The sequence below is a fragment of the Scyliorhinus canicula genome, chromosome 14 (assembly GCF_902713615.1).
Source record: "Scyliorhinus canicula chromosome 14, sScyCan1.1, whole genome shotgun sequence".
Lineage (NCBI taxonomy): Eukaryota > Metazoa > Chordata > Chondrichthyes > Carcharhiniformes > Scyliorhinidae > Scyliorhinus > Scyliorhinus canicula.
Window position 1 is genome coordinate 58,174,523 of NC_052159.1, and position 19,824 is coordinate 58,194,346.

The 19,824-nt window shown below is 45.6% G+C and overlaps 1 protein-coding gene across 1 annotated transcript in view; it reads left to right on the forward strand.

Annotated features, from left to right (window-relative positions):
- arhgap20 (Rho GTPase activating protein 20) overlaps window positions 1-19,824 on the forward strand; it is a 144,930-nt gene that overhangs the window by 91,120 nt on the left and 33,986 nt on the right. Inside the window, exon 9 of the mRNA XM_038817771.1 lies at window positions 17,116-17,304. Coding sequence (XP_038673699.1) covers window positions 17,116-17,304 — 189 coding nt within the window. The remainder of the gene's footprint in view (window positions 1-17,115; window positions 17,305-19,824) is intronic.

The window sequence follows — 19,824 nt, forward strand, 5'->3', positions numbered from 1 at the left end:
CCGGGTTGTGTAGTTACAAGGTCGCAAAGTCACAGGTTAAGACAAGAGGAGAAATCAAAGAGTGAAGATGAAGTTCAAGGGCAATTATCAGAAACTATTTTTGACCAGATGGTTGAAAAAGAACAAGAACAGGTGGAGGATGAGGCGGATATTTTTAGTTCAGGAAAATTGGCGGAGTTACAACAGAAAGATATAGGGCGCGATTCTCTGCTCCCCACGCTGGGTGGGAGAATCGCAGGAGGGCCAGGCGACTCACGACACGCCGCCCTGGCACCCCCCGCGATTCTCCCACCCCCCGCTCGAATGAATCGGCGCTCGCCGTTTTTCACGCACTCTTTCCCCTCCGCTGCCCCGCAAGATCAAGCCGCCACGTCTTGCGGGGCAGCGGAGGGGAAGACGGCAACCGCGCATGCGCAGGTTGGAGCCGGCAGCCGTCGTGACATCAGCCGTGCATGCGCGGGTTGGAGACAGCCAACCTGCGCATGCGCGGCCGACGTCACTTAGGCACCGCCATCACGTCATTCTCGGCGCGCCGCCTTGACGGAAGCGTTAAGGCCCGGCGGCCGAGATTTATGGAGCGCCGCTCCTAGCCCCCTGGGGGGGGGGGTGAATAGGGTGCGAGGAGCGGGCTCCGAGGCCGTCGTGAAACTCGGCCGAGTTCACGATGGCCTTCCCGATGCCACGCGGGAGCGGAGAATTCCGCCCAGAGAAATAAAACGGATGTATCAGAAAGCATATACGGAAGAGGAATCAGAGTGTATATCAGAGTGTTATTACCGTAAAAGTGATGTCTTGATGAGAAAATGGAGACCTTTACCTATGCAGGCGGATGAAAGTGGACAGAAGTTCATCAAGTAGTATTGCCAGTATTTCAGATCCAGTGGAGGGGGTGGGGGTGGTCATGCAGATCCTAAAAGATTTCGGGGATTTCTCTGGGTATAAGTTGAATGTCGGGAAAAACAAGCTTTTTGTGATCCATGCGAGGGGCCAGGAAAAGAGATTGGGAGAGCTACCGCTCAAGATGGTAGAGAGGAGCTTTCACAACTTGGGCATACAGGTGGCTAAGAGTTGGGATGCCCTGCACAAGCTCAACCTAACGCGGCTTGTGGATCAGATGGAGGGGGGCTTTAAGAGGTGGGACATGCTCCCGCTTTCCTTGGCGGGCAGGGTGCAGTCCGTGAAGATGACTGTCCTCCCCAGGTTCTTGTTCGTCTTCCAGTGCTTCCCATCCTCATCCCCAATTCCTTCAAGCGGGTGAACAGGATTATCACAGGATTTGTGTGGGCAAACAAGACCCCGTTAAAAGACTGTTCTTAGAGCGCAGTTGGAGTGGGGGGGGCTGGTGCTGCCGATATTCTGCAGCTATTATTGGGTAGCGAACATATCCATGATTCAGAAATGGGTAGTAGAGGGGGTTGGGGGAGGGGGTGGGTGTGCGGCCTGGAGGCGGCGTCTTGCAGGAATACTAGCTTGGGGGCACTGATAACGGCACCGCTGCTGCTCTCGCTGGCACGGTACACCATGAGCCTGGTGGTGATGGTGGCACTGAGGATCTGGGGTCAGTGGAGAAGGCACAGGGGGAGGTAGGGGCCTCAGTCTGGACCCCGATACGAAACAACCACAGGTTTGTCCCGGGTAGAATAGATGGAGGGTTTCTAATCTGGCACAGAGCGCGTATCAAAAGGATGGGGGACTTGTTTATAGATGGGACTTTTGCTAGCCTGAGGCCGCTGGAGGGGAAATTCAGGTTGCCCCTAGGGAATACCTTTAGGTACCTGCAAGTCTGCGCTTTCTTGAAGAAGCAGGTAGTGGAATTTCCGCTGCTACCTTCCCGCAGGATACAGGACAGGGTGGTCTCGGGCATGTGGGTAGGAGACGGAAAGGTATCAGGCATATACCAGGAGCTGCAGGAGGCGGAGGAGGCCTCGGTGGAAGAGCTGAAGGGCAAGTGGGAGGAGGAGCTGGGTGCGGAGCTGGATGAGGGCTCGTGGGCGGATGCCCCGGGCAGGGTCAATTCCTCCTCGTCTTGTGCCAGGCTTAGCCTGATTCAGTTTAAGGTGGTACACCGGGCGCACATGACAGCGGCAAGAATGAGCAAGTTTTTTGGGATGGAGAACAGGTGTGTGAAGTGTTCAGGGAGCCCAGCAAACCATGTCCATATGTTTTGGGCATGCCCGGCGCTTAAAGAATTCTGGCGAGGCTTTGCAAAGGCTCTGTCCAAGGTCTTGGACACTCGGGTAAAGCCGAGTCTGGGGGATAGCGATATTTGGGGTGTCAGAAGATCCGGGAGTGCAGAGGCCGAAAGGGGTCCTGGCCTTTGCCTCCTTGGTAGCCCTGAGACGGCTCTTGTTAATGTGGAGGGATGCGAAACCCCCAAGTGTGGAGACTTGGGTCAGTGACATGGCTGGGTTTCTAAGTTTGGAGAGGAGAAAGTTTGCCTTGAGAGGGTCCTTGCTGGGGTACTCCAGGCGGTGGCAACCATTCCTTGACTTTCTCGGGAACGTTAAGTGAGGAGGTCAGCAGCAGCAGAAAACTTGGAGGGGGGGGGGAACTGTATGGGTTGTGGATAGATTTTTCTTTTTCTTGTAAATGGTAGTTATCATCCCACCTTGTTTTGTTAAATTGTTAATTCTTTTTTTTTTCCCCCTTCTTTTAGTAGTGGTTTTGTAAAAATTCTGTAACATTTTGAACATAAACAAGTTTTTTTTAAAAAGTAGCATTGCGAGTTGCACATGAGGCACCAGTGGGAGGTCATTTGGGAATAAGGAAAACTCAAGCTAAAATCCAGAAACATTTTTATTGGCCTGGACTACATAAATTTTGTCAATCATGTCACACATGTCAAGTGATAGGGAAACCTCAAACAGTGATAAAACCCTTAATACCCATTCCAGCATTTGAGGAACCTTTTACAAAGGTCCTAATTGATTGTGTAGGACCGCTTCCTAAAACGAAAAATGGGAATCAATATCTTTTGACTATAGTGGAGTGTCTACTAGGTTTCCAGAGGCCATTCCAGTACGTAATATTACAGCTAAAATGATTGTGAAGGAGTTACTTAAATTCTTAACTAGATATGGACTACCTACAGAAATACAATCGGATCAAGGATCAATTTTTACCTCAAGGTTATTCAAAGAAGTTATGGATAGCTTAGGAATAAAACAATTTAAATCAACTGCGTACCATCCAGAATCGCAGAGAACTGGATATCGATAATAAATTCTCTTATATTGTGGGCATGAGTGGAATTTTGTGTATCTCTGTTAGAATTTCAAACTCATGGTACAATAATATTATGATGAAATATTATGCCATTCTGCCCATTGAGTTTGCACCGACCATCCGAAAGAGCACTTCCTAGTTTCTCAATGATGTGTTCTGCAGTTGTTGACTTCATTAAGACCATCTCAGGCCCTTTAAATGTGCATCTACAACACCCAATAACATTTGCCCTTCGAATAGATCAGCAAAGTCAATGTGTTAACGTTGCCACCGCATTTTAGGTCACTACTCTGGATGCAATGGGGACAACAGCGTGCATTCCTTACCTGCTCACACAACTGGCACCCTCCTGCTTTTTCTTTTATTTGGGCATCAATTGCTAGCGTATGGTCCTAACCTCAAGTCATTTTGGCTGGCAATTTTCCTTAATCTTCAGAGACACTTGTACACCTTTCAGGACTCCAGTGTGTCCTCAAATACACTGCTGTATTTTTCTATTTTGTCAACAAAATTGTTGACCGTGTTCCAATTCAGTTTAATCCTTTCCAGCCAAGAGTGACCAAGGAGAGCTGGAAAATGTCCTTGCACCACAGAGAGTGGTATCTCAATCAAGTTTGAGCTAAGTGGACAAATCGCTATGATGTAACCTCTCAGTGGTACCTCTATCAGGTCCTCAAGATCACATCTGCTGGTTTCAAAGGCAGGTGATTAAGTTCCCATTCATAGATGGTCTCAGGAATTAGGGAGACAGCAGACCTTGTATTGACCTCCATTTTAATAGGTTTCCACTCAGTTTTGGCACTAACCAAAAATGGTGTCACTCACCTGGACTGAGAGCACGTTCAACTTCAATTCTTCATCAAAATGACTTGCATGCTTTTCATTGTGGTTGCTGTTCTTTTCTTCCACATTATGAATTTTCTGAGTAGGATTTGCTTTGTTTCTACCTTTGAATTAATTCTGTATCTACCTTTGAACGTTCATCTCTGGAGAAGTTATTTTACTCCAGCAAGTTCTTGCTGTGTGACCAGTTCTGCCACAGTTTTTACATTGTCTGTCCTTGCATTCATAATCAGCCTGCGAATAGCTCATTTTTCCACAGCGATGACATGCCTGTTGCTTGGTAGACTTCTTCTGGGCAGCAGTCAGTTTATGGATGCTCTGCTTATTCCGAGCTGAGAAGCCTCCTTAGCCATGAGCTCCATTGAAACAGTAATATCAAATGCAGTCTTCAGACTTCGATTATGTTCCGTTAATTATCTTCTTTGAATGGTCTCATTTTTCAAAACAGACTAAAATAATTGTCATCTAACAAGTCGCCAAATTCGCAAAACTCTGCGAGTCGCTTGAGGATTACAATTACGTAGAACATACAGTAAGAGGCCATTCGGTCCATCGAGTCTGCACCGATCCACTTAAGCCCTCACTTCTACCCTATCCCCATAACCCAATAACCCCCATCTAACCTAAGGACAATTTAGCATGGCCAATCCACCTAACCTGTATGTCTTTGGACTGTGGGAGGAAACCGGAGCACCTGGAGGAAACCCACATAGACACGGGGAGAACGTGCAATCTCCGCACAGACAGTGACCCTGTGGGGAATCGAACCTGGGACCCTGGTGCTGTGAAGCCACAGTACTATCAACTTGTGCTATCATGCTGCTCAATTAACTGAGCAATATTTCCCCCTTCTGATTCCTTTGATTAAATCACAACCTCTCCACAATAATCATCGGCTTTGGTGAATACTGATTTACTAATATTTTTACCAATTCTCTTGATATGTATTATCCCTGGTTTTTTCAGGCTGATCTAAGCTTCTTGACAAATTGAAAGTTTTGCTTCCAATTTTACTTAGGAATGCAGGGACATTAATCTCTTCCGCAATTTTATTGGAATATAATAATGGAATCTCTCTGAATGTGATTTCCGGTTCTCTGGGTCTTCATCTGAAGAGTCTATTTCCATTTCCTGCCATTTTTCATGGTATTGGAATGCTCTCCCTTTTGCTTAATTCAGTGGTCTAGTTTATTCAAGGTGGATTATCAATTTGTAACAGTTTTAACTTGCAACAGCTTTAACTTGCATGTGAGTCATGATAATCTTTTGCTCTCTGTCCCACTCTACCTCTGTGTCTTACTGTATTGCACATGGAGAGCCCCACAGCCTCATAGCCTCACTCTTCAGATTGCTGGTTTAGAATTGGCACCTTTGGATTTTGCCCCAAAACCTTACAGTCTGGTGCCAGCAATTTATGACCTTTCGTTAATCCGCTGTCCGATTGACCAAAGCTGTTGAAGCTACTTCACTCTGGTGGTTTTTAATATTCTTGAATTTTTAAATCTACTTCTAATCAGTTCCTCGTCACCAAATTTATTTTTGTAAGCAGTTGTATCTTTAGACTCGCAGTACAAAAGAAATCGATTGCTGAAGCACATGGGTTTAATGCAGGCCAACAGAGGTTTATTGACTAGGTCTTCACTGTTCAAGGTTTGACACTAGGCTCCCCAAAGCCCATGTAGCCAATGGTGTCACGCATGTGACTCCGTTTTTAAGAGACATTGCACACAGCTATTATAACCATCAGATATAACACAGATAGTACAATCTTGGTAGAGATTTGATCTGGGTGGATAGGAGGCAACAGCAAGGAAGGACCTCTTAAGGGAGATTAGCAGGCTCCATTGAGTCACTGCCACTCCCCCCCCCGCCCCCCCCCCCCCCCCCCCCCCCCCCCCCCAGGACAGCATCTCTGCAATCTGTTGGATGGTAGGTTGTTGGACTGCTGTGACGCTCTGTAAATATCCATTGCACATTGTAATCCACAGCCACAATGGCAGCATTCCCAGCTTTCGGCAGTAAGCAGATCTTGCATGACTTCAGTCTGAGTTTCCACTGCATCACTGAGACTTCTGATAGAACCTGCTGGTGCTGCAATGGAAGCTGAAACACTGAATAAGATTTTTAACTGTTCTCAAAACCCGGCCAGTTTCACAGAGCTAAAATTGGACCCATTGACCATCACACACAGCATCATGGTTTATTCCAGAATTGTGATGATGGAATTGGCCATGTTAGAAATGGTGGGTTCTAACCACTGCTGAAAGCCCGGTGTGATGTTGGTGCTGTACTCTGCAATGCTCCTCGACATTGACCGCAGGCTTCCTGACTGGCCTCCCAATGCACCAAGCACTTCATCAGCCACCTTTTGTACATTTTGCCATCAAAGTGCTCATCCAGGTCCTCTGCAGCAAAACTCGTACTGTAGGAGCATGAGTAGGCCACTTGGCTCATCGAGCTGCCCTGCAATTCAATGTGATCATGGTTGATTCTCTTTATCTTGACCCCTTCCTCCTGCTCTAACCCCATACTCCTGATGCCTTCAGTGTCTAAAAAACTATTTCATTCATAAATACATTCAACAATTTGGCCTCCACAGTCTTCTGTGGTAGACTTCCACAGGTTCAGCCCCGAATTAAGAAATTCTCCTCATCTCAGTCCTAAATGGTCTGCTCTGTATCCTGAGACCTTGATCCCTTATTCTAGCCCCCCCCCCCCCCAAGCCAAGGAAAACAAATCCCCGCATCTAATCTGTCCAGCCCTGTCAGAATTATATACATTTCATGAGATCCCCTTTAATTCTTCCAATCTCCAGCGAATACAGACTTAGTTGACCCAATCTCACTTCATACAACAATCCTGCTGTCCCAGGACTCAGACTAGTCATAAAAACTGCAGATAATACTCCAGATGTGGTCTCACCAAGTCGTAGTATGATGCCCTTGCTCCTGTACTCCAGTCCTCTTGTAATTGAGGCCAACATGCCAATTGCCTTTCTAACTGCTTGCTGTACCAACATCCTTGCTTTCAGTGATTGGGACACCCAGGTTCCTTTGTACATTAACATTACCAAATCTGTCACATTTATGGATAACTTCACACTTGTGTATGTTATACTGCATCTGCCATGTATTTGTTCACTCATTCAACTTGTCTAAATCACCTTGAAGCCTCTTTACATCCTCCTTACTGCTCACATTTCCGCCTAGTTTTGTGTCATCAGCCAACTTGGAAATGTTACATTTGATTTGCTCCTCCAAATCATTGATGTATATTATGAATACCGGGGCCCCAAGCACTGATCCTTTTAGTCCCCCACTAGTCATAGCCTTCCACTCTGAAAAATATCAATTTATTCCTATTCACTGTTTCTGTCTGCTCACCAATTCTCAATCAATGCCAATATATTACCCCCAATACATTGCTTTAATTTTGCACACTAACCTCTTATGTGGGCGGCACGGTAGCACAGTCATTAGCACTATTGCTTCACAGCGCCAGGGATCCGGGTTCGATTCCTGGCTTGGGTCACTATCTATGTGGAGACTTCACGCTTTACCCATGCCTGCGTGGGTTTCCTCTTGGTGTTCCGGTTTCCTCCCACAGTCCAAAGAGGTGCGGGTTAGGTGGATTGGCCATTCTAAATTGCCCTTAGTGTCCAAAAATGTTAGGTGAGATTATTGGGTTACGGGGATGGGTGGAGGTGTGGGGTGCTCTTTTCAGGGGCCGGTACAGACTCGATGGGCTGAATGGCCTCCTGTACTGTAAATTCTATGATTCTATGTGGGACTTTATCAAATTCTTTCTGAAAAGCCAAATGCACCACGTCTACCAGTTCACCCTTATCTGTTCATAGGAGGATGTGATCAGGGTATGACTGCACTACCTGCCTCGCGCTTTTACTCTCACTGGTCATCCATTCCCTTTCTGCCTGTGGTGTGACCACCTCACTGTACACATTATCCACAAAGATCTCAGCCTTGCAGATGCTCCACAGTGGCTCCACCTGCTGTTCAAGGTCTGAAAAGCGGATTTTGAGCAGCTACAGCTGGGGACACTGATGGTCACCCTGGACATTGGCCGTATACCTGACCTTCCACATTGCACAGGAGGAGCACTCCATGTGGCCGAGATGCCATGTCATGACTTGCCCTTAAATTACTCCCTTCGTGTTTACTTCCTCTAATTTAAAGAATATGAAATATACTAGTGCCCTCACCTTTCTTCTCAGACTTTAAACATTATCTTCTACTGCTTCACCAATGACCTCTCCTCCATTATAAGGTCAGAGTAGGAATGTTTGCTGATGATTGCACCATGTTCAACACCATTCATAACTCCTCAGATACTGAAGCAGTCCATGTCGAACTGCAGCAAGATTTGGAAAATATCCAGGCTGGCAAGTTACATTTGTGCCACACAAGTGCCAGACAATCACCATCTTATGGACTGAGAGACTTGTAGACTGATCTGATCTCTTCACACCTTCTCTACTGAGTAGCGCTACACTGCTGTATGCTTCACCCGATGCCTGTGTCTATGTATTTACATTGTGTATTTTATGTTTGCCCTATTATGTAGTTTCTTCATGTACGGAATGTGGCTGCAAGAGTAGGTCAGAGGCTAAGAGTCCTCTGGCATGTAACTCACCTCCTGATTCCCCAAAGCCTGTCCACCTCCTACAAGTCACAAGTTAGAAGTGTGATGGAATACTCTCCACTTGCCTAGATGAGTGCAGCTCCTACAATACAATAAGCTCAACATCATCCAGCACATAACAGCTCAATTGATTGACACCCCTTTCAGAAACATTCACCACTGGGAAACAGCAGCAGCAGTGTATACCATCTCCAAGATGCAGTGCAGGAACTCACCTTCTTGGGCAGCACCTTCCAATTCCACAATTGCTACCATCTAGAAGGATAAGGGCAGGAGTTACCTGGGAATAAAGTCACCTGGATGCTCCAGTCCAAGCTACTCACCATCCTGACTTGGAAATATATCGCCGTTCCTTCACCGTATCTGGGTCAAATTTCTGGAACTCCCTCCCTAACAGCTCCATAGGTGCACCTAGGAGCGGCGGCGCGTGAATTTCGCGCGCCTGGCCTTGACGCTTGTGTCAAAGCGGCGCGCCGGGAATGACGTGGCCGGCGGCACCGAAGTGACGTCAGACGTGCATGAGCGGTTGCCGTCTTCCCCTCCGCTGCCCCGCAAGACATGGCGGCTTGATCTTGCTGGGTGGCGGAGGGAAAAAAGTGCATCTTTTAGAGACGCCGGTCCGACAATCGGTGGGCACCGATCGCGTGCCAGACATCTGCTTAGCAGTCCCGTGGTGCTCAATGTTCCCTCCGCCCCCCACAGGCCCCACACTCACCGGTCGCGCGCTGTTCACGCCGGTAGCGACCAGGTGTGGTTGGCGCCGGCGTGAACCAGTCGGGTTCGGCAGGCGGCTCGGCCTATCTGGGCCGGAGAATCGCCGGTCGCCATGAGAAACGGCGAGCGGCGATTCTCCGAGCGGTGTGTCGCAAAACGTGACACGCCATTTTGGGGGGGTAGGAGAATCGCAGGGGGTGCCAGGGCGGCGTGGCGTGATTCACCCGTCCCTCCCGCGATTCCCCCCCCCCCCAGCGTGGGGAGCGGAGAATCGCGCCCCCTGTTTTTAATAAAAAAAGTAATCTGAACTAAAGACCAATTTTTTCTTTAAAGATTGTACGGTGGAAATACTCACCTGATCCCACTTATCAAGGCCGCTGCATGTTCCTTTCACGCTGGCTCCTGGTCTCATTCGGTGAATTTGTGCCTCCCCTCTGATGTCACTCTTTGGATGTTTTCAAAAAGTACTCATGCAGTTTTTAAAAAATCCACCCAGTCCTCTCGGTTCTGCTGACTGCCTGATCCAGGGTCCTTGTCTTGCGCTCTCCTCTACGTGCTGTAGAATGCCTGGCTCGGTGTCCTCCTTTCAAACACTCCTCTAGGCGCTGCTGAATGCATGGCTCAGTGTCCTCCTTTCAAACTCTCCTCTGGGTGCTGCTGTTTGCCAATTACAGAGACCTCCTCTTGCGCTTTCTTGCAAGTAACCATAGGTACAAGGTACCTGCTGCAATGAGTGGCCATTCTTTGTAATAGTAACCTGAGTACCTGTAGGCAGGCTATTGATGGTGAGAGTCTTGACAGCTGAACCTAACCCTGACCTTGCCCAACGAACGGTGGAATCATGTTGAGGCATCCGGTATCTTGACTGCATTAGTAAGGTTATCAGCCACGTTTTGAGGCCAGATTTACTTTGTTAACTTCAGAGATCCAAGTTAAAGTTGAACCTTTTATGTTAACCTGCAGGTTCAGTCCACGTTCTCTATTGCTGCTGGTCTTTTGCTCTTTGAAGTAATGTCCTCTGGCTTCTTTGAGCCTTTTATCAGTGTGAGCAATTTATCTGGGTTGACTTGGTCCATTTCCCTCATAATCTGAAAACTCCAATCAGGTCAACTTGAAATCTTTTGAAATGAGGACTGGATATTTGGATAAAACGATAAAATAATTTGGAAGTCTGTTTTTGGGAGCATTTGCCACAGCGAATGAATGACAGTAGTACAAAAATTGGCTAAGAATTTGTGGTTAACTCTTTCAACACACAGGTTTTTTGTTTTATGACCAAGATAAAAATACCATAGGGATTTGTGTTGAATAATACACTGATTCTGACCATAAACTTTTAGTAATTCTTTCTTCATTTTTTATTTGTGAAGTTGGGCAAAATTAAGTGACTGCACCGAAGTTCTGAACCTCAACAACATAGGGAGAATACAGGCCAGCAATAGGAAGTTGATTTTCTGAAGTTAGCATGTTGCAGGGTTGTAGCTGCTAACATCCCTTAAGGATCCTGCAAGAGAAGCTGTTGTATTCATGAGGATTAAAAAAAAATGTCCATGAATCTTGGAGGAGGTTTTGGACCTTAATGAAAAATTACATCTCATAGACAAACAGAAAAATACCCATCCAAAACTGAAGTTAAATCACAACGAGATGATATGCAAGATACAGGAGGAAATGATTGAATGTTGGAAAGGCTAACGTAATAATCAGTGCCAAAACAAAAAGCAATAAGACAACATTCATACTCCAGAAGATCAAACGGATAAGGAGGGAAGGATTTTGTACAGTGTAGTGAAGCCTAATAAAACACAGAGAACGAAAGTTCCTCACAGTTGGATCTGATGTCCCTTAATGATAGAAAAGGGTATTGTATCAAGCTATACAACTGCAAGCTGGATATCAGTCAAGTTGGTTCAAGAAGTTGAGACACCTAAGAAACATCAAGACCCTGGATCAGGTGAGATCTGCAATAGAAATGTTGAAAGTCTACTGGTTAAATAAGGAGTTTATTCAATATAACCAGCTGTGCACCACCTATTTGTATAGCTTTTTGGACTAAATTAGTGATTATGACATAGTTTAAAAAGGTGATGACTGTAGATGTGACAACTGCTGCCACATCCATTGTAGTTAGTTGACCAGCAAGGTCATGGGAGATTTTTTTTAAAAACACTGAGCCTCTTGAAGGAACAATTTGCAGAAAAATTAGAATTTAAAGATGTAACACAGAACTGATTCTTGCATTGTGTTAAATTGACTGTAGGAAAGGCATTTGACTTTTTGTCTGTTTAATGCATTACTATCCTGGTGCCATTGCTGAAATAACCTGATGGCAGTCACTGCTAAAAAGCATCTGCTGGATGCTTTGTTCATGCCAGTAGCAAAGGTTGGATGTAGGAAAATGCAAGTGAAAAATCTCTGCAACTTTTTGACAAGTGACATTAACGAAGGGGCTATTTCCAATAATAAAGGAGGGCAAGGCTCAGCTGAAGAGCATCTGTGTTCTGCAGAAGCAGTGCCTGGTATACACTCTGCATAATGAAAAGAAAGAGCTAGCAAACCTTTGCTGGTTTAAAAAAAAGATTGAACTAAAATCAAACAGTGGACATAAATGAGTTGGCCAAGGCTACTCCAAGAATAAAGAATAACCTTTTGATTTCTGGCAAAACCCATGGAGGTATACAATTCTTATTGCAGGGGTCCTTCTAGTCTGCAATCCCTGACAAATATATCCTTTATTAACAATGGAGAAATTTTAATGAAACATTATTCTCAGGACAGAGGTTTTTTTTAAACTTGAAAGCTATTGGATACAGGGTCTATTGTGTTAGTGCAGTTTGTAAATAGTATTAGCAATTGATCATGAGGTTATTTTGAGAATTGTATAGCATTATATTCAAAGAGGCAGCATGCAGTTAAAAATTGCTTGGGAATAGAAAGTACTAAAACGACTGCTTTGTCCAAGATTGGTCACATTTCTTGTGTTCGCTCTCAATAGACTTGGTTCTTCATCAATTTGGTTTCCTAAAAAGATCACACCCAATGCTGCTGATAAGCAGATGGTCGGTACAAGCTAAGAAATATCTAGCAATCTAATAAATCCAAAGGAAAAGACCTTTATATCAACGTGGCAGAGATCACTGTCTAGAAACAAGATCAGCATGCTTTTGTACAGACGTTGAAAAGCTTTGGTACTCCTATCTGATTTATTTTACAGAATATTAAGAACATGAATAACTAAGTTATGGCTTTTGGTATGGTCTCTTTCAAATGCTGAACTATTTTCCATTAACATGTTGTTTTATTTAAGGGTTGTACTCTTGATCCTATCTTTTTATCAAATATTTTTATTCAGGACATTTTCCATTTTGCAAAATACGCTCAATCCCCTCAATAAAATTTTCATATTTAACAACCGACCCACCATCCTGCCTTGTTCACACCCTTTTTATTACAACAAAACAAAATCCCCCCTTCCCTCCAAACCCCCCTCACTCATTTGAAGAAGGAGATAAACAGCCTCCACCTCAAGTAAAACCCTTCCTCTGACCCCTTGGTGGCAAACTTAATTTTCTCCAAATTCAGAAAATCCGACAGGTCTCCCACCTACACCAGCGCCCTAGGTGGCTCCTGTGCCAGCCATCCTAACAAAATCTGGGCTATCAGGGAAGCAAGGCTAATATATCACCCCTTCTCCCCTCTTGCATGCCCCTGGCTCGTCCAACACCCAAAATATCACTAACCGCAGGCTCAGTGCCACCCTTACTCCTAAAATCTCTGACATTGTTTTGAAAAGGACTTCCAAAATCTCACCAATTTCGGACAGGACCAGAACATGCCGGCCCCCTTAAACACCGCTCGCATCTGACCTCCACCTCCGGAAAGAACCCTTTCATGTGTGTTTGGGTAATATGTGCTCTGTGCACTGCTTTAAGCTGAATCAGGCTCAATCTTGCACACAAGGAGGTAGAGTTTATCCTGCGTAAGGCTTCACTCCACACACACACCCCCCTTCAAATGCCCCAACTCCTCCTCCCACTTCCTCTTTATTTCCTCCAGCGAGGCCCTCTCCCTTGCCATCAACTACCCATACATATCTGAGATTTTTCCCTCCTTTATCTTGTCCTCCGAGACACCCATCAATGAAGGGGGTGGTAACCACTGGCATGTGGCCAACTCATTTTCCACAAAGTTCCTAACCTGCAGATTCCGGAACCCATTTCCCTCCGGATTCTGACACGTTTCAAACAGCGCCTCCAACCCCACAAATCTACCCTCCACAAACGACCCCAAAACCTCCATACTTCCCACTCCAAAACCCTGTACTTCGAATCCAACCCCGCTGGGATAAATCTATGCTTCCCGCATATTGATGCCCACAACAACATTCACTCTAGCTTAAAATGCTGCCTAAACTCTCCATCCGCTACCAAAACGTCTCACTCTCCACAACCTATTTCCAAACCTTCTCGATAATTTCCACCCAAACGCCCTGACCCCCTGTCCCTCTGAAAAAAAGCTCTCCAGATCCGAGGCACCTTGCCTGCCCACATAAAGGACAAGGATTTTGGTAAGAAAATTGGGAGATTCTGAAAAATAATTAAGAACTTCGGAAGGATTTTAATTTTCACAGTTTGAACTTGCCCAGACAATGATAATGGAAGAACATCCCACCTCTTCAAATCACCCTTCACCCTATCAGGTTGGCCAAATTCAACTCGTGCAACAGAGACAGTTATGAACCACCTGTATTCCCAAATATTTGAAGCTCGGCCTAGCCAGCCGGAATGAAAGTTTCTCCAGGTCTCCTTCCGGTCCCTGAGAGTTCAGCGGAAACACTTCACTCTTCCCAACATTAAGTCTGTACCCCAAAAAGGAATCAAACTTATCCAACACCTCCATAATCCTGTCACATATAACAGCAAATTATCCATGTATAGGGACACTTGGTACTCCATACCTCTGCTCTTTTCCACTCGCACAATTGCCAGCGGCTCAACTGCCAACTCTAAAAGTAACGGAGAAAATGGACACCCCTGCCTTGTCCCCCTATGCAAACGAAAGTACCCCAAGCTTAATCTGTTAGATAGATAGATAGAACAGTACAGCACAGAACAGGCCCTTCGGCCCTCGATGTTGTGCCGAGCAATGATCACCAACACAAACCCACGTATCCACCCTATACCCGTAACCCAACAACCCCCCCCCCCCCCCCCAAGGTCCGAATCCAAACCGTCCCAGTATCTCAGGTACTCCCACTCTACCTGGTCGAATGCCTTCTCCATAGAATATAGAACATTACAGCGCAGTACAGGCCCTTCGGCCCTCGATGTTGCGCCATCCTGTGAAACTCCTCTAAAGTCCCTCTACACTATTCCCTTATCGTCCGTATGCCTATCCAATGACCATTTGAATGCGTTTAGTGTTGGCGAGTCCACTACTGTTGCAGGCAGGGCATTCCACGCCCTTACTACTCTCTGAGTAAATAACCTACCTCTGACATCTGTCCTGTTCTTCCTGTTATCCACATCCATGGAAATTATTACCTCCAGCTCCGAACCTGACGGGGGCAACATCACTACATTCAATAACCTTATATTGACCAACAATTGTCAGCCCTTCCCAAACCCATCTGATCTTCCGCTACCGCCCGATAAATGATCCTCCTAACGCATTGCCAGCACCTTATCTAATAACTTTGCGTCGGCATTTAATAGTGAAATGGATCGATATGATCTATATTCCTCTGGATCCTTATCCTTTTTTTAAGATTAGGGAGATCAAAGACTCTGCCAGTGTGGGCAGCTACTCATCCCGCGCTAACGAGACATTGAACACCTCCAAAGATGAAGCCCCAGCTCTGTTGCAAATTTTTAAATAAAATTCTGCTGGGAATCCATCCGGGCCAGGAGCCTTCCCAGATTGAAATAACAGATGCACCTCATAACCTTCTCCAGCCCAAGCAGGGCCTCCAGCCACTACACAATCCACTCTTCCACCACCAGGAAGCCGAAACCATCCAGGAACTGTTTCATGTCCGAGTTCCGCTCGAAGCCACCTGCTGCCTCAGCTGGTGAGCCAATAACCTATTGGCCTTCTCCTCATGTTCATAAAACGCCCCTCGTAGTCGACACAACTGGTCAACTGCTTTCCCCATCAAAACCAGCTCCAACTCCATCTGGAGCTTCTTCCTCTCCTTCAACAACTCCTCCTTTGGGGTATCCAAATACTGTTGGCCGAATGGCCTCTAACAATGTCTGTCTTTTCATCCTTCCCACCTTCTCCCTGTACATCTTAATCGAGATCATCTCCCCCCTTATTACCACCTGTAATGCCTTCCAGAGCGTGGAGGGTGAGACCACCTCGTTCGTATTGAATTCCACTTGCGTTTCTATCGCCGAGACTATCCTCTCACAGAACCTGTTCCTTATCCGCCAATAATGCCACATCCAACCTCCATGGCAGTCGCTGGGTGCTCCCTGGTCCACACAGATCCGCATAGTACGGCGCATGGTCCGATGTAACAATTGCCGAGTATTCCGATCGTACCACGTCCCGGGAGCAGTGCTTTACCCATAATAAAAATGGCAATGCGGGAGTAAACCTGGTGGATATGTGAGAAAAAGGAGAACTCCTTCTCTCTTGGATGCCTAAACCTCCATGGATCCACACCCCAACATCTGTTCCATGAACCCAAGCAACTCCTTCGCCACCGCTGATAACTTCAGGGATTTGGGGAACAACTTAACCAGCCTAGGGTCAAGCACACAGTTAAAATACCCCCATAATCCAAATCTGGGCATTAAAAGACCCCCTCCACCACCAACTGCTCGAACATCTTCGCCACATATTCTATGGCCCTCGCTCCTTGCATATCCTCGGGCAGCCCCACGATCCTCTAGTTCTGTCTCCAAGTGCTTCTCCAAGTCATCAATTTTGGCCCTCAGCATTTTTTGCCCCTCCAGCATCAACAACATCTCTGACTCCAAGGAGGCAATTCGATTCTCATGGTTGGTAACCATCTCCTTCACCTTCTTATTAACGCATTCTGTGCCTCCAACCGGTATTACACCTTTTCCAGGGCTGCCCGAATTGGTTCAGTCACTTCCGCCAAGTTTTAGGTGACCGCCTACCTTTGCTTTTTAAATTTGTCCGACAGGAACTCCATCAAGTTGTCCGTCAGCCACTGAGTGGGCAACACCGCCACAGGCCCTTCCGCCATGTTTTCCCTTCCTGCGCCACACATTCCTCGTTCGGTAACTCTTTGACATCTCTCACCGGAGGAGGGATCGCCATTCTCCTGCTGTACCACCTTTCCACCTGCACAATCCCTGCAAAACGGGCAAAAAGGAGCCAGGCAACCAGTCCTCAGGCAGGAGTCACCTTATGTGCAACCACTCACTCCCTGGCCGCCGCCCAAAGTCCTTGATCCTATCTTAACCATTTGAAATCATTTCGCTATGTGCAAAAGACAAATCCTGTGCAGTCCCAAGTGCAGTTTTATGAATTACCACAAATGTGCGGCACGGATGCTTCAAACAATTTCACAGACTGACATTCATCAAAAACATCATTGAAATCTCTAATCGAAAGTATTAATGGGATGACATAGGGATGGATTAATTTAATGTAGCACAAAATTAAACACTGAAAGTTGCTTTTGATTTTTCTCAACAGGGCATGAATATCCTTTCAGCATCAAAATGAGTCACATTCAACATGCAGCTGCACAGACACAGAGATCCAAAGACTCAATCCACCCTCTGGATTTCCAGGGGCCCTTCATCATAGAGCAGTTGCCTGTGGAGATGCAGTGTCAGTTCATACTGAAGCCAAGTCGCCTGGCATCATGCCAGCAGTTGGCTGGTAAGTATTTCTCCTAGATGGTGCAAATAAATGCAATTATTTGGTGATTATTTACATTGTTTTGTAAAACTGTGTTTAAAATTGGGGGTAGATGAGGTGGATGCTAAAAGGGATGTCTTTATTTTTATACGGACATTGTTTTTCTTTAAACAGAAATAGAGAAAATACTCGGAGAATTTTCTTTTTCTATGGGACGAGGAAAAAAACTATTGGAATTTTTCACCCTGGGAGTACAGGAAAAACATTTATAGTCCTGAAACTGTGAAAGTAAGAACTTTCCTTGTAAATTCCTGCCAATTTTTGGTTTGTGGAAAATTCAGCTGAAAAGCTTGTAACTTTCTGCCAAGCAGGAAATGACCTTCACAGAAAGTCAGTTTAATGCATCCAAAAAAATAAAATTGTACCTTCTGAAATTCCCTTGGATTTCTAAGTCATAGCCAGAACACAGGATAAATAAGAGAAAAGAAAATCCGTTTTCTTGTGGCCCTGTGTGACGATTAAAATGTGTGGCGAAGCCGGTGTCTCGATTTACTTCTCCAGTTAAAAAAATGTTTATTCGCAAAAGGCAGACACTGTGGTACTGTGGTGTCGACCACAGTATGTCCGGAGACCAGAAGCAGTCCCAAGGCACAGGAGAAGATGGGGAGGGGGGAGGGGGGGGGGGGGGGGGGGGGGGGTGCATGGGAAGACAGCACTCAAATTCAATGAACCAATTAGCTTCAAAATGTGATTGCAGAAGTGGAGTCAAGTGAATGTTCAGAGCACTTCATTATCACTGTGGTGCTATCCATCTAGAGTTGAGAGATATTTGTTGTTAAACGTGCCATATGTTTGAGATGTCTGCTCAAATCAATATTTAGGCTGTCCGTAAATGGTAGATGAAAATAACCAATTATTAAATCCTTTTAATAGAAGATGCTTTGACTTGCCATCATATTATTTTTATATTATTTCATAGATTTCATAGAATTTACAGTGCAGAAGGAGGCCATTTGGCCCATCGAGTCTGCACCGGCTCTTGGGAAGAGCACCCTACCCAAGGTCAACACCTCCACTCTATCCCCATAACCCAGTAACCCCACCCAACACTAAGGACAATTTTGGACACTAAGGGCATTTTTTTAAAATCATGGCCAATCCACCTATCCTGCACATCTTTGGACTGTGGGAGGAAACCGGGGCACCCAGAGGAAACCCACGCACACACTGGGAGAACGTGCAGACTCCGCACAGACAGTGACCCAAGCCGAGAATCGACTATATATGTTGTTTCAATATACAATAAGCCATGGATTGACTATATTTGGAAGGGAGGTTTCTTAATTTGATATTTACAAGTGAAAATGAACTACACTCTCTTCCCAAACCCATTTATTACTCTTGGATCGTCCTAAAATACAATGGCACTCCAGGTTTCTTTTCTCCCCCTCATCAATCCCTCTAAGCTCCTCTCCCCGACCCCTCTACACCAAATTCTCCCATTCAGCTGTCTCTGTCATGCCTACCTACTCACTAGCTCCATACATCTACCCACCATTTCTAGACCAGCATCAGAATCTTTTTGCAATTTTTCACTCATTTGCCCATCAAATTTTCTCAGTCATTTCATCCATGAAATAATGAATCCCACCTCCTGTTCCTTTAAATCTCTATCCACTTGACTCTTGAATACTTGAGACCCTTTCCGAATTCCACCCTTGCTGGCTTTATTGATGGCCCCTTTTCTCCAGGCATCATCCTTCTTCCTTTCTGCTGTCTTCCTCCTGAATCAAAAAGTCTTTATTCCTCCATCTCTTGCGTCCTTCACCTCTCTAATGTAGTTGAAAGTATTATTGCTTCCCAATAATCTATCCACCTTTCCCAAAACTCTTTGTCTAATAGCTTTGTCAAAATCATTAAATGTTTCTCTGTACCAAAGCCCCTGGTACACTAATGACCTTCATGCTCTTCAACCTTCCCATAGCATTTCATATTACTAACTCTATGCCATTGTCCATCCAGCCCTGAGGAACTACCCTTGCATAATTTGATTCTTATTGATCTAAAGACAGTGAATGTATCTTCAGCATTGACTTTTCCTCTCTCCATTGTAACCTCCGCAGTTCTCCAAGGATGTAGAAGATTCCATAGCACTATTCAAAGAACAGCAATATCCCCAATATCCTTGCCAATATCTATCCCTTCACCGACATCACTAAGATATGGGGCTTAGTTTTTAGAGACCTCCAAAGGTGGATTTGCATGGGGTCTTTTGGGGTGGGTGGGTGAAATTACCAGCGCCCAAGCTGCTTGTCAATTTCAAGGTAACAGTCTCAGCACCAGCAGGGATCACAAGGGCAGGAGGAAGGCAGGTCAGGAAACCTCCTCTCCTCCTAACTGAGGCCAATGAGACTTGTTGCAAAGGTCATTTAGAGCTTGTGATGGGGGAGGGTGGAATAATTAAAGATGCACACGGATTTCAGAAGTTGTACGTTTCTGCATAACTGAAGGATGGCAGATATTGGCTGGGGTGAGGGGAAG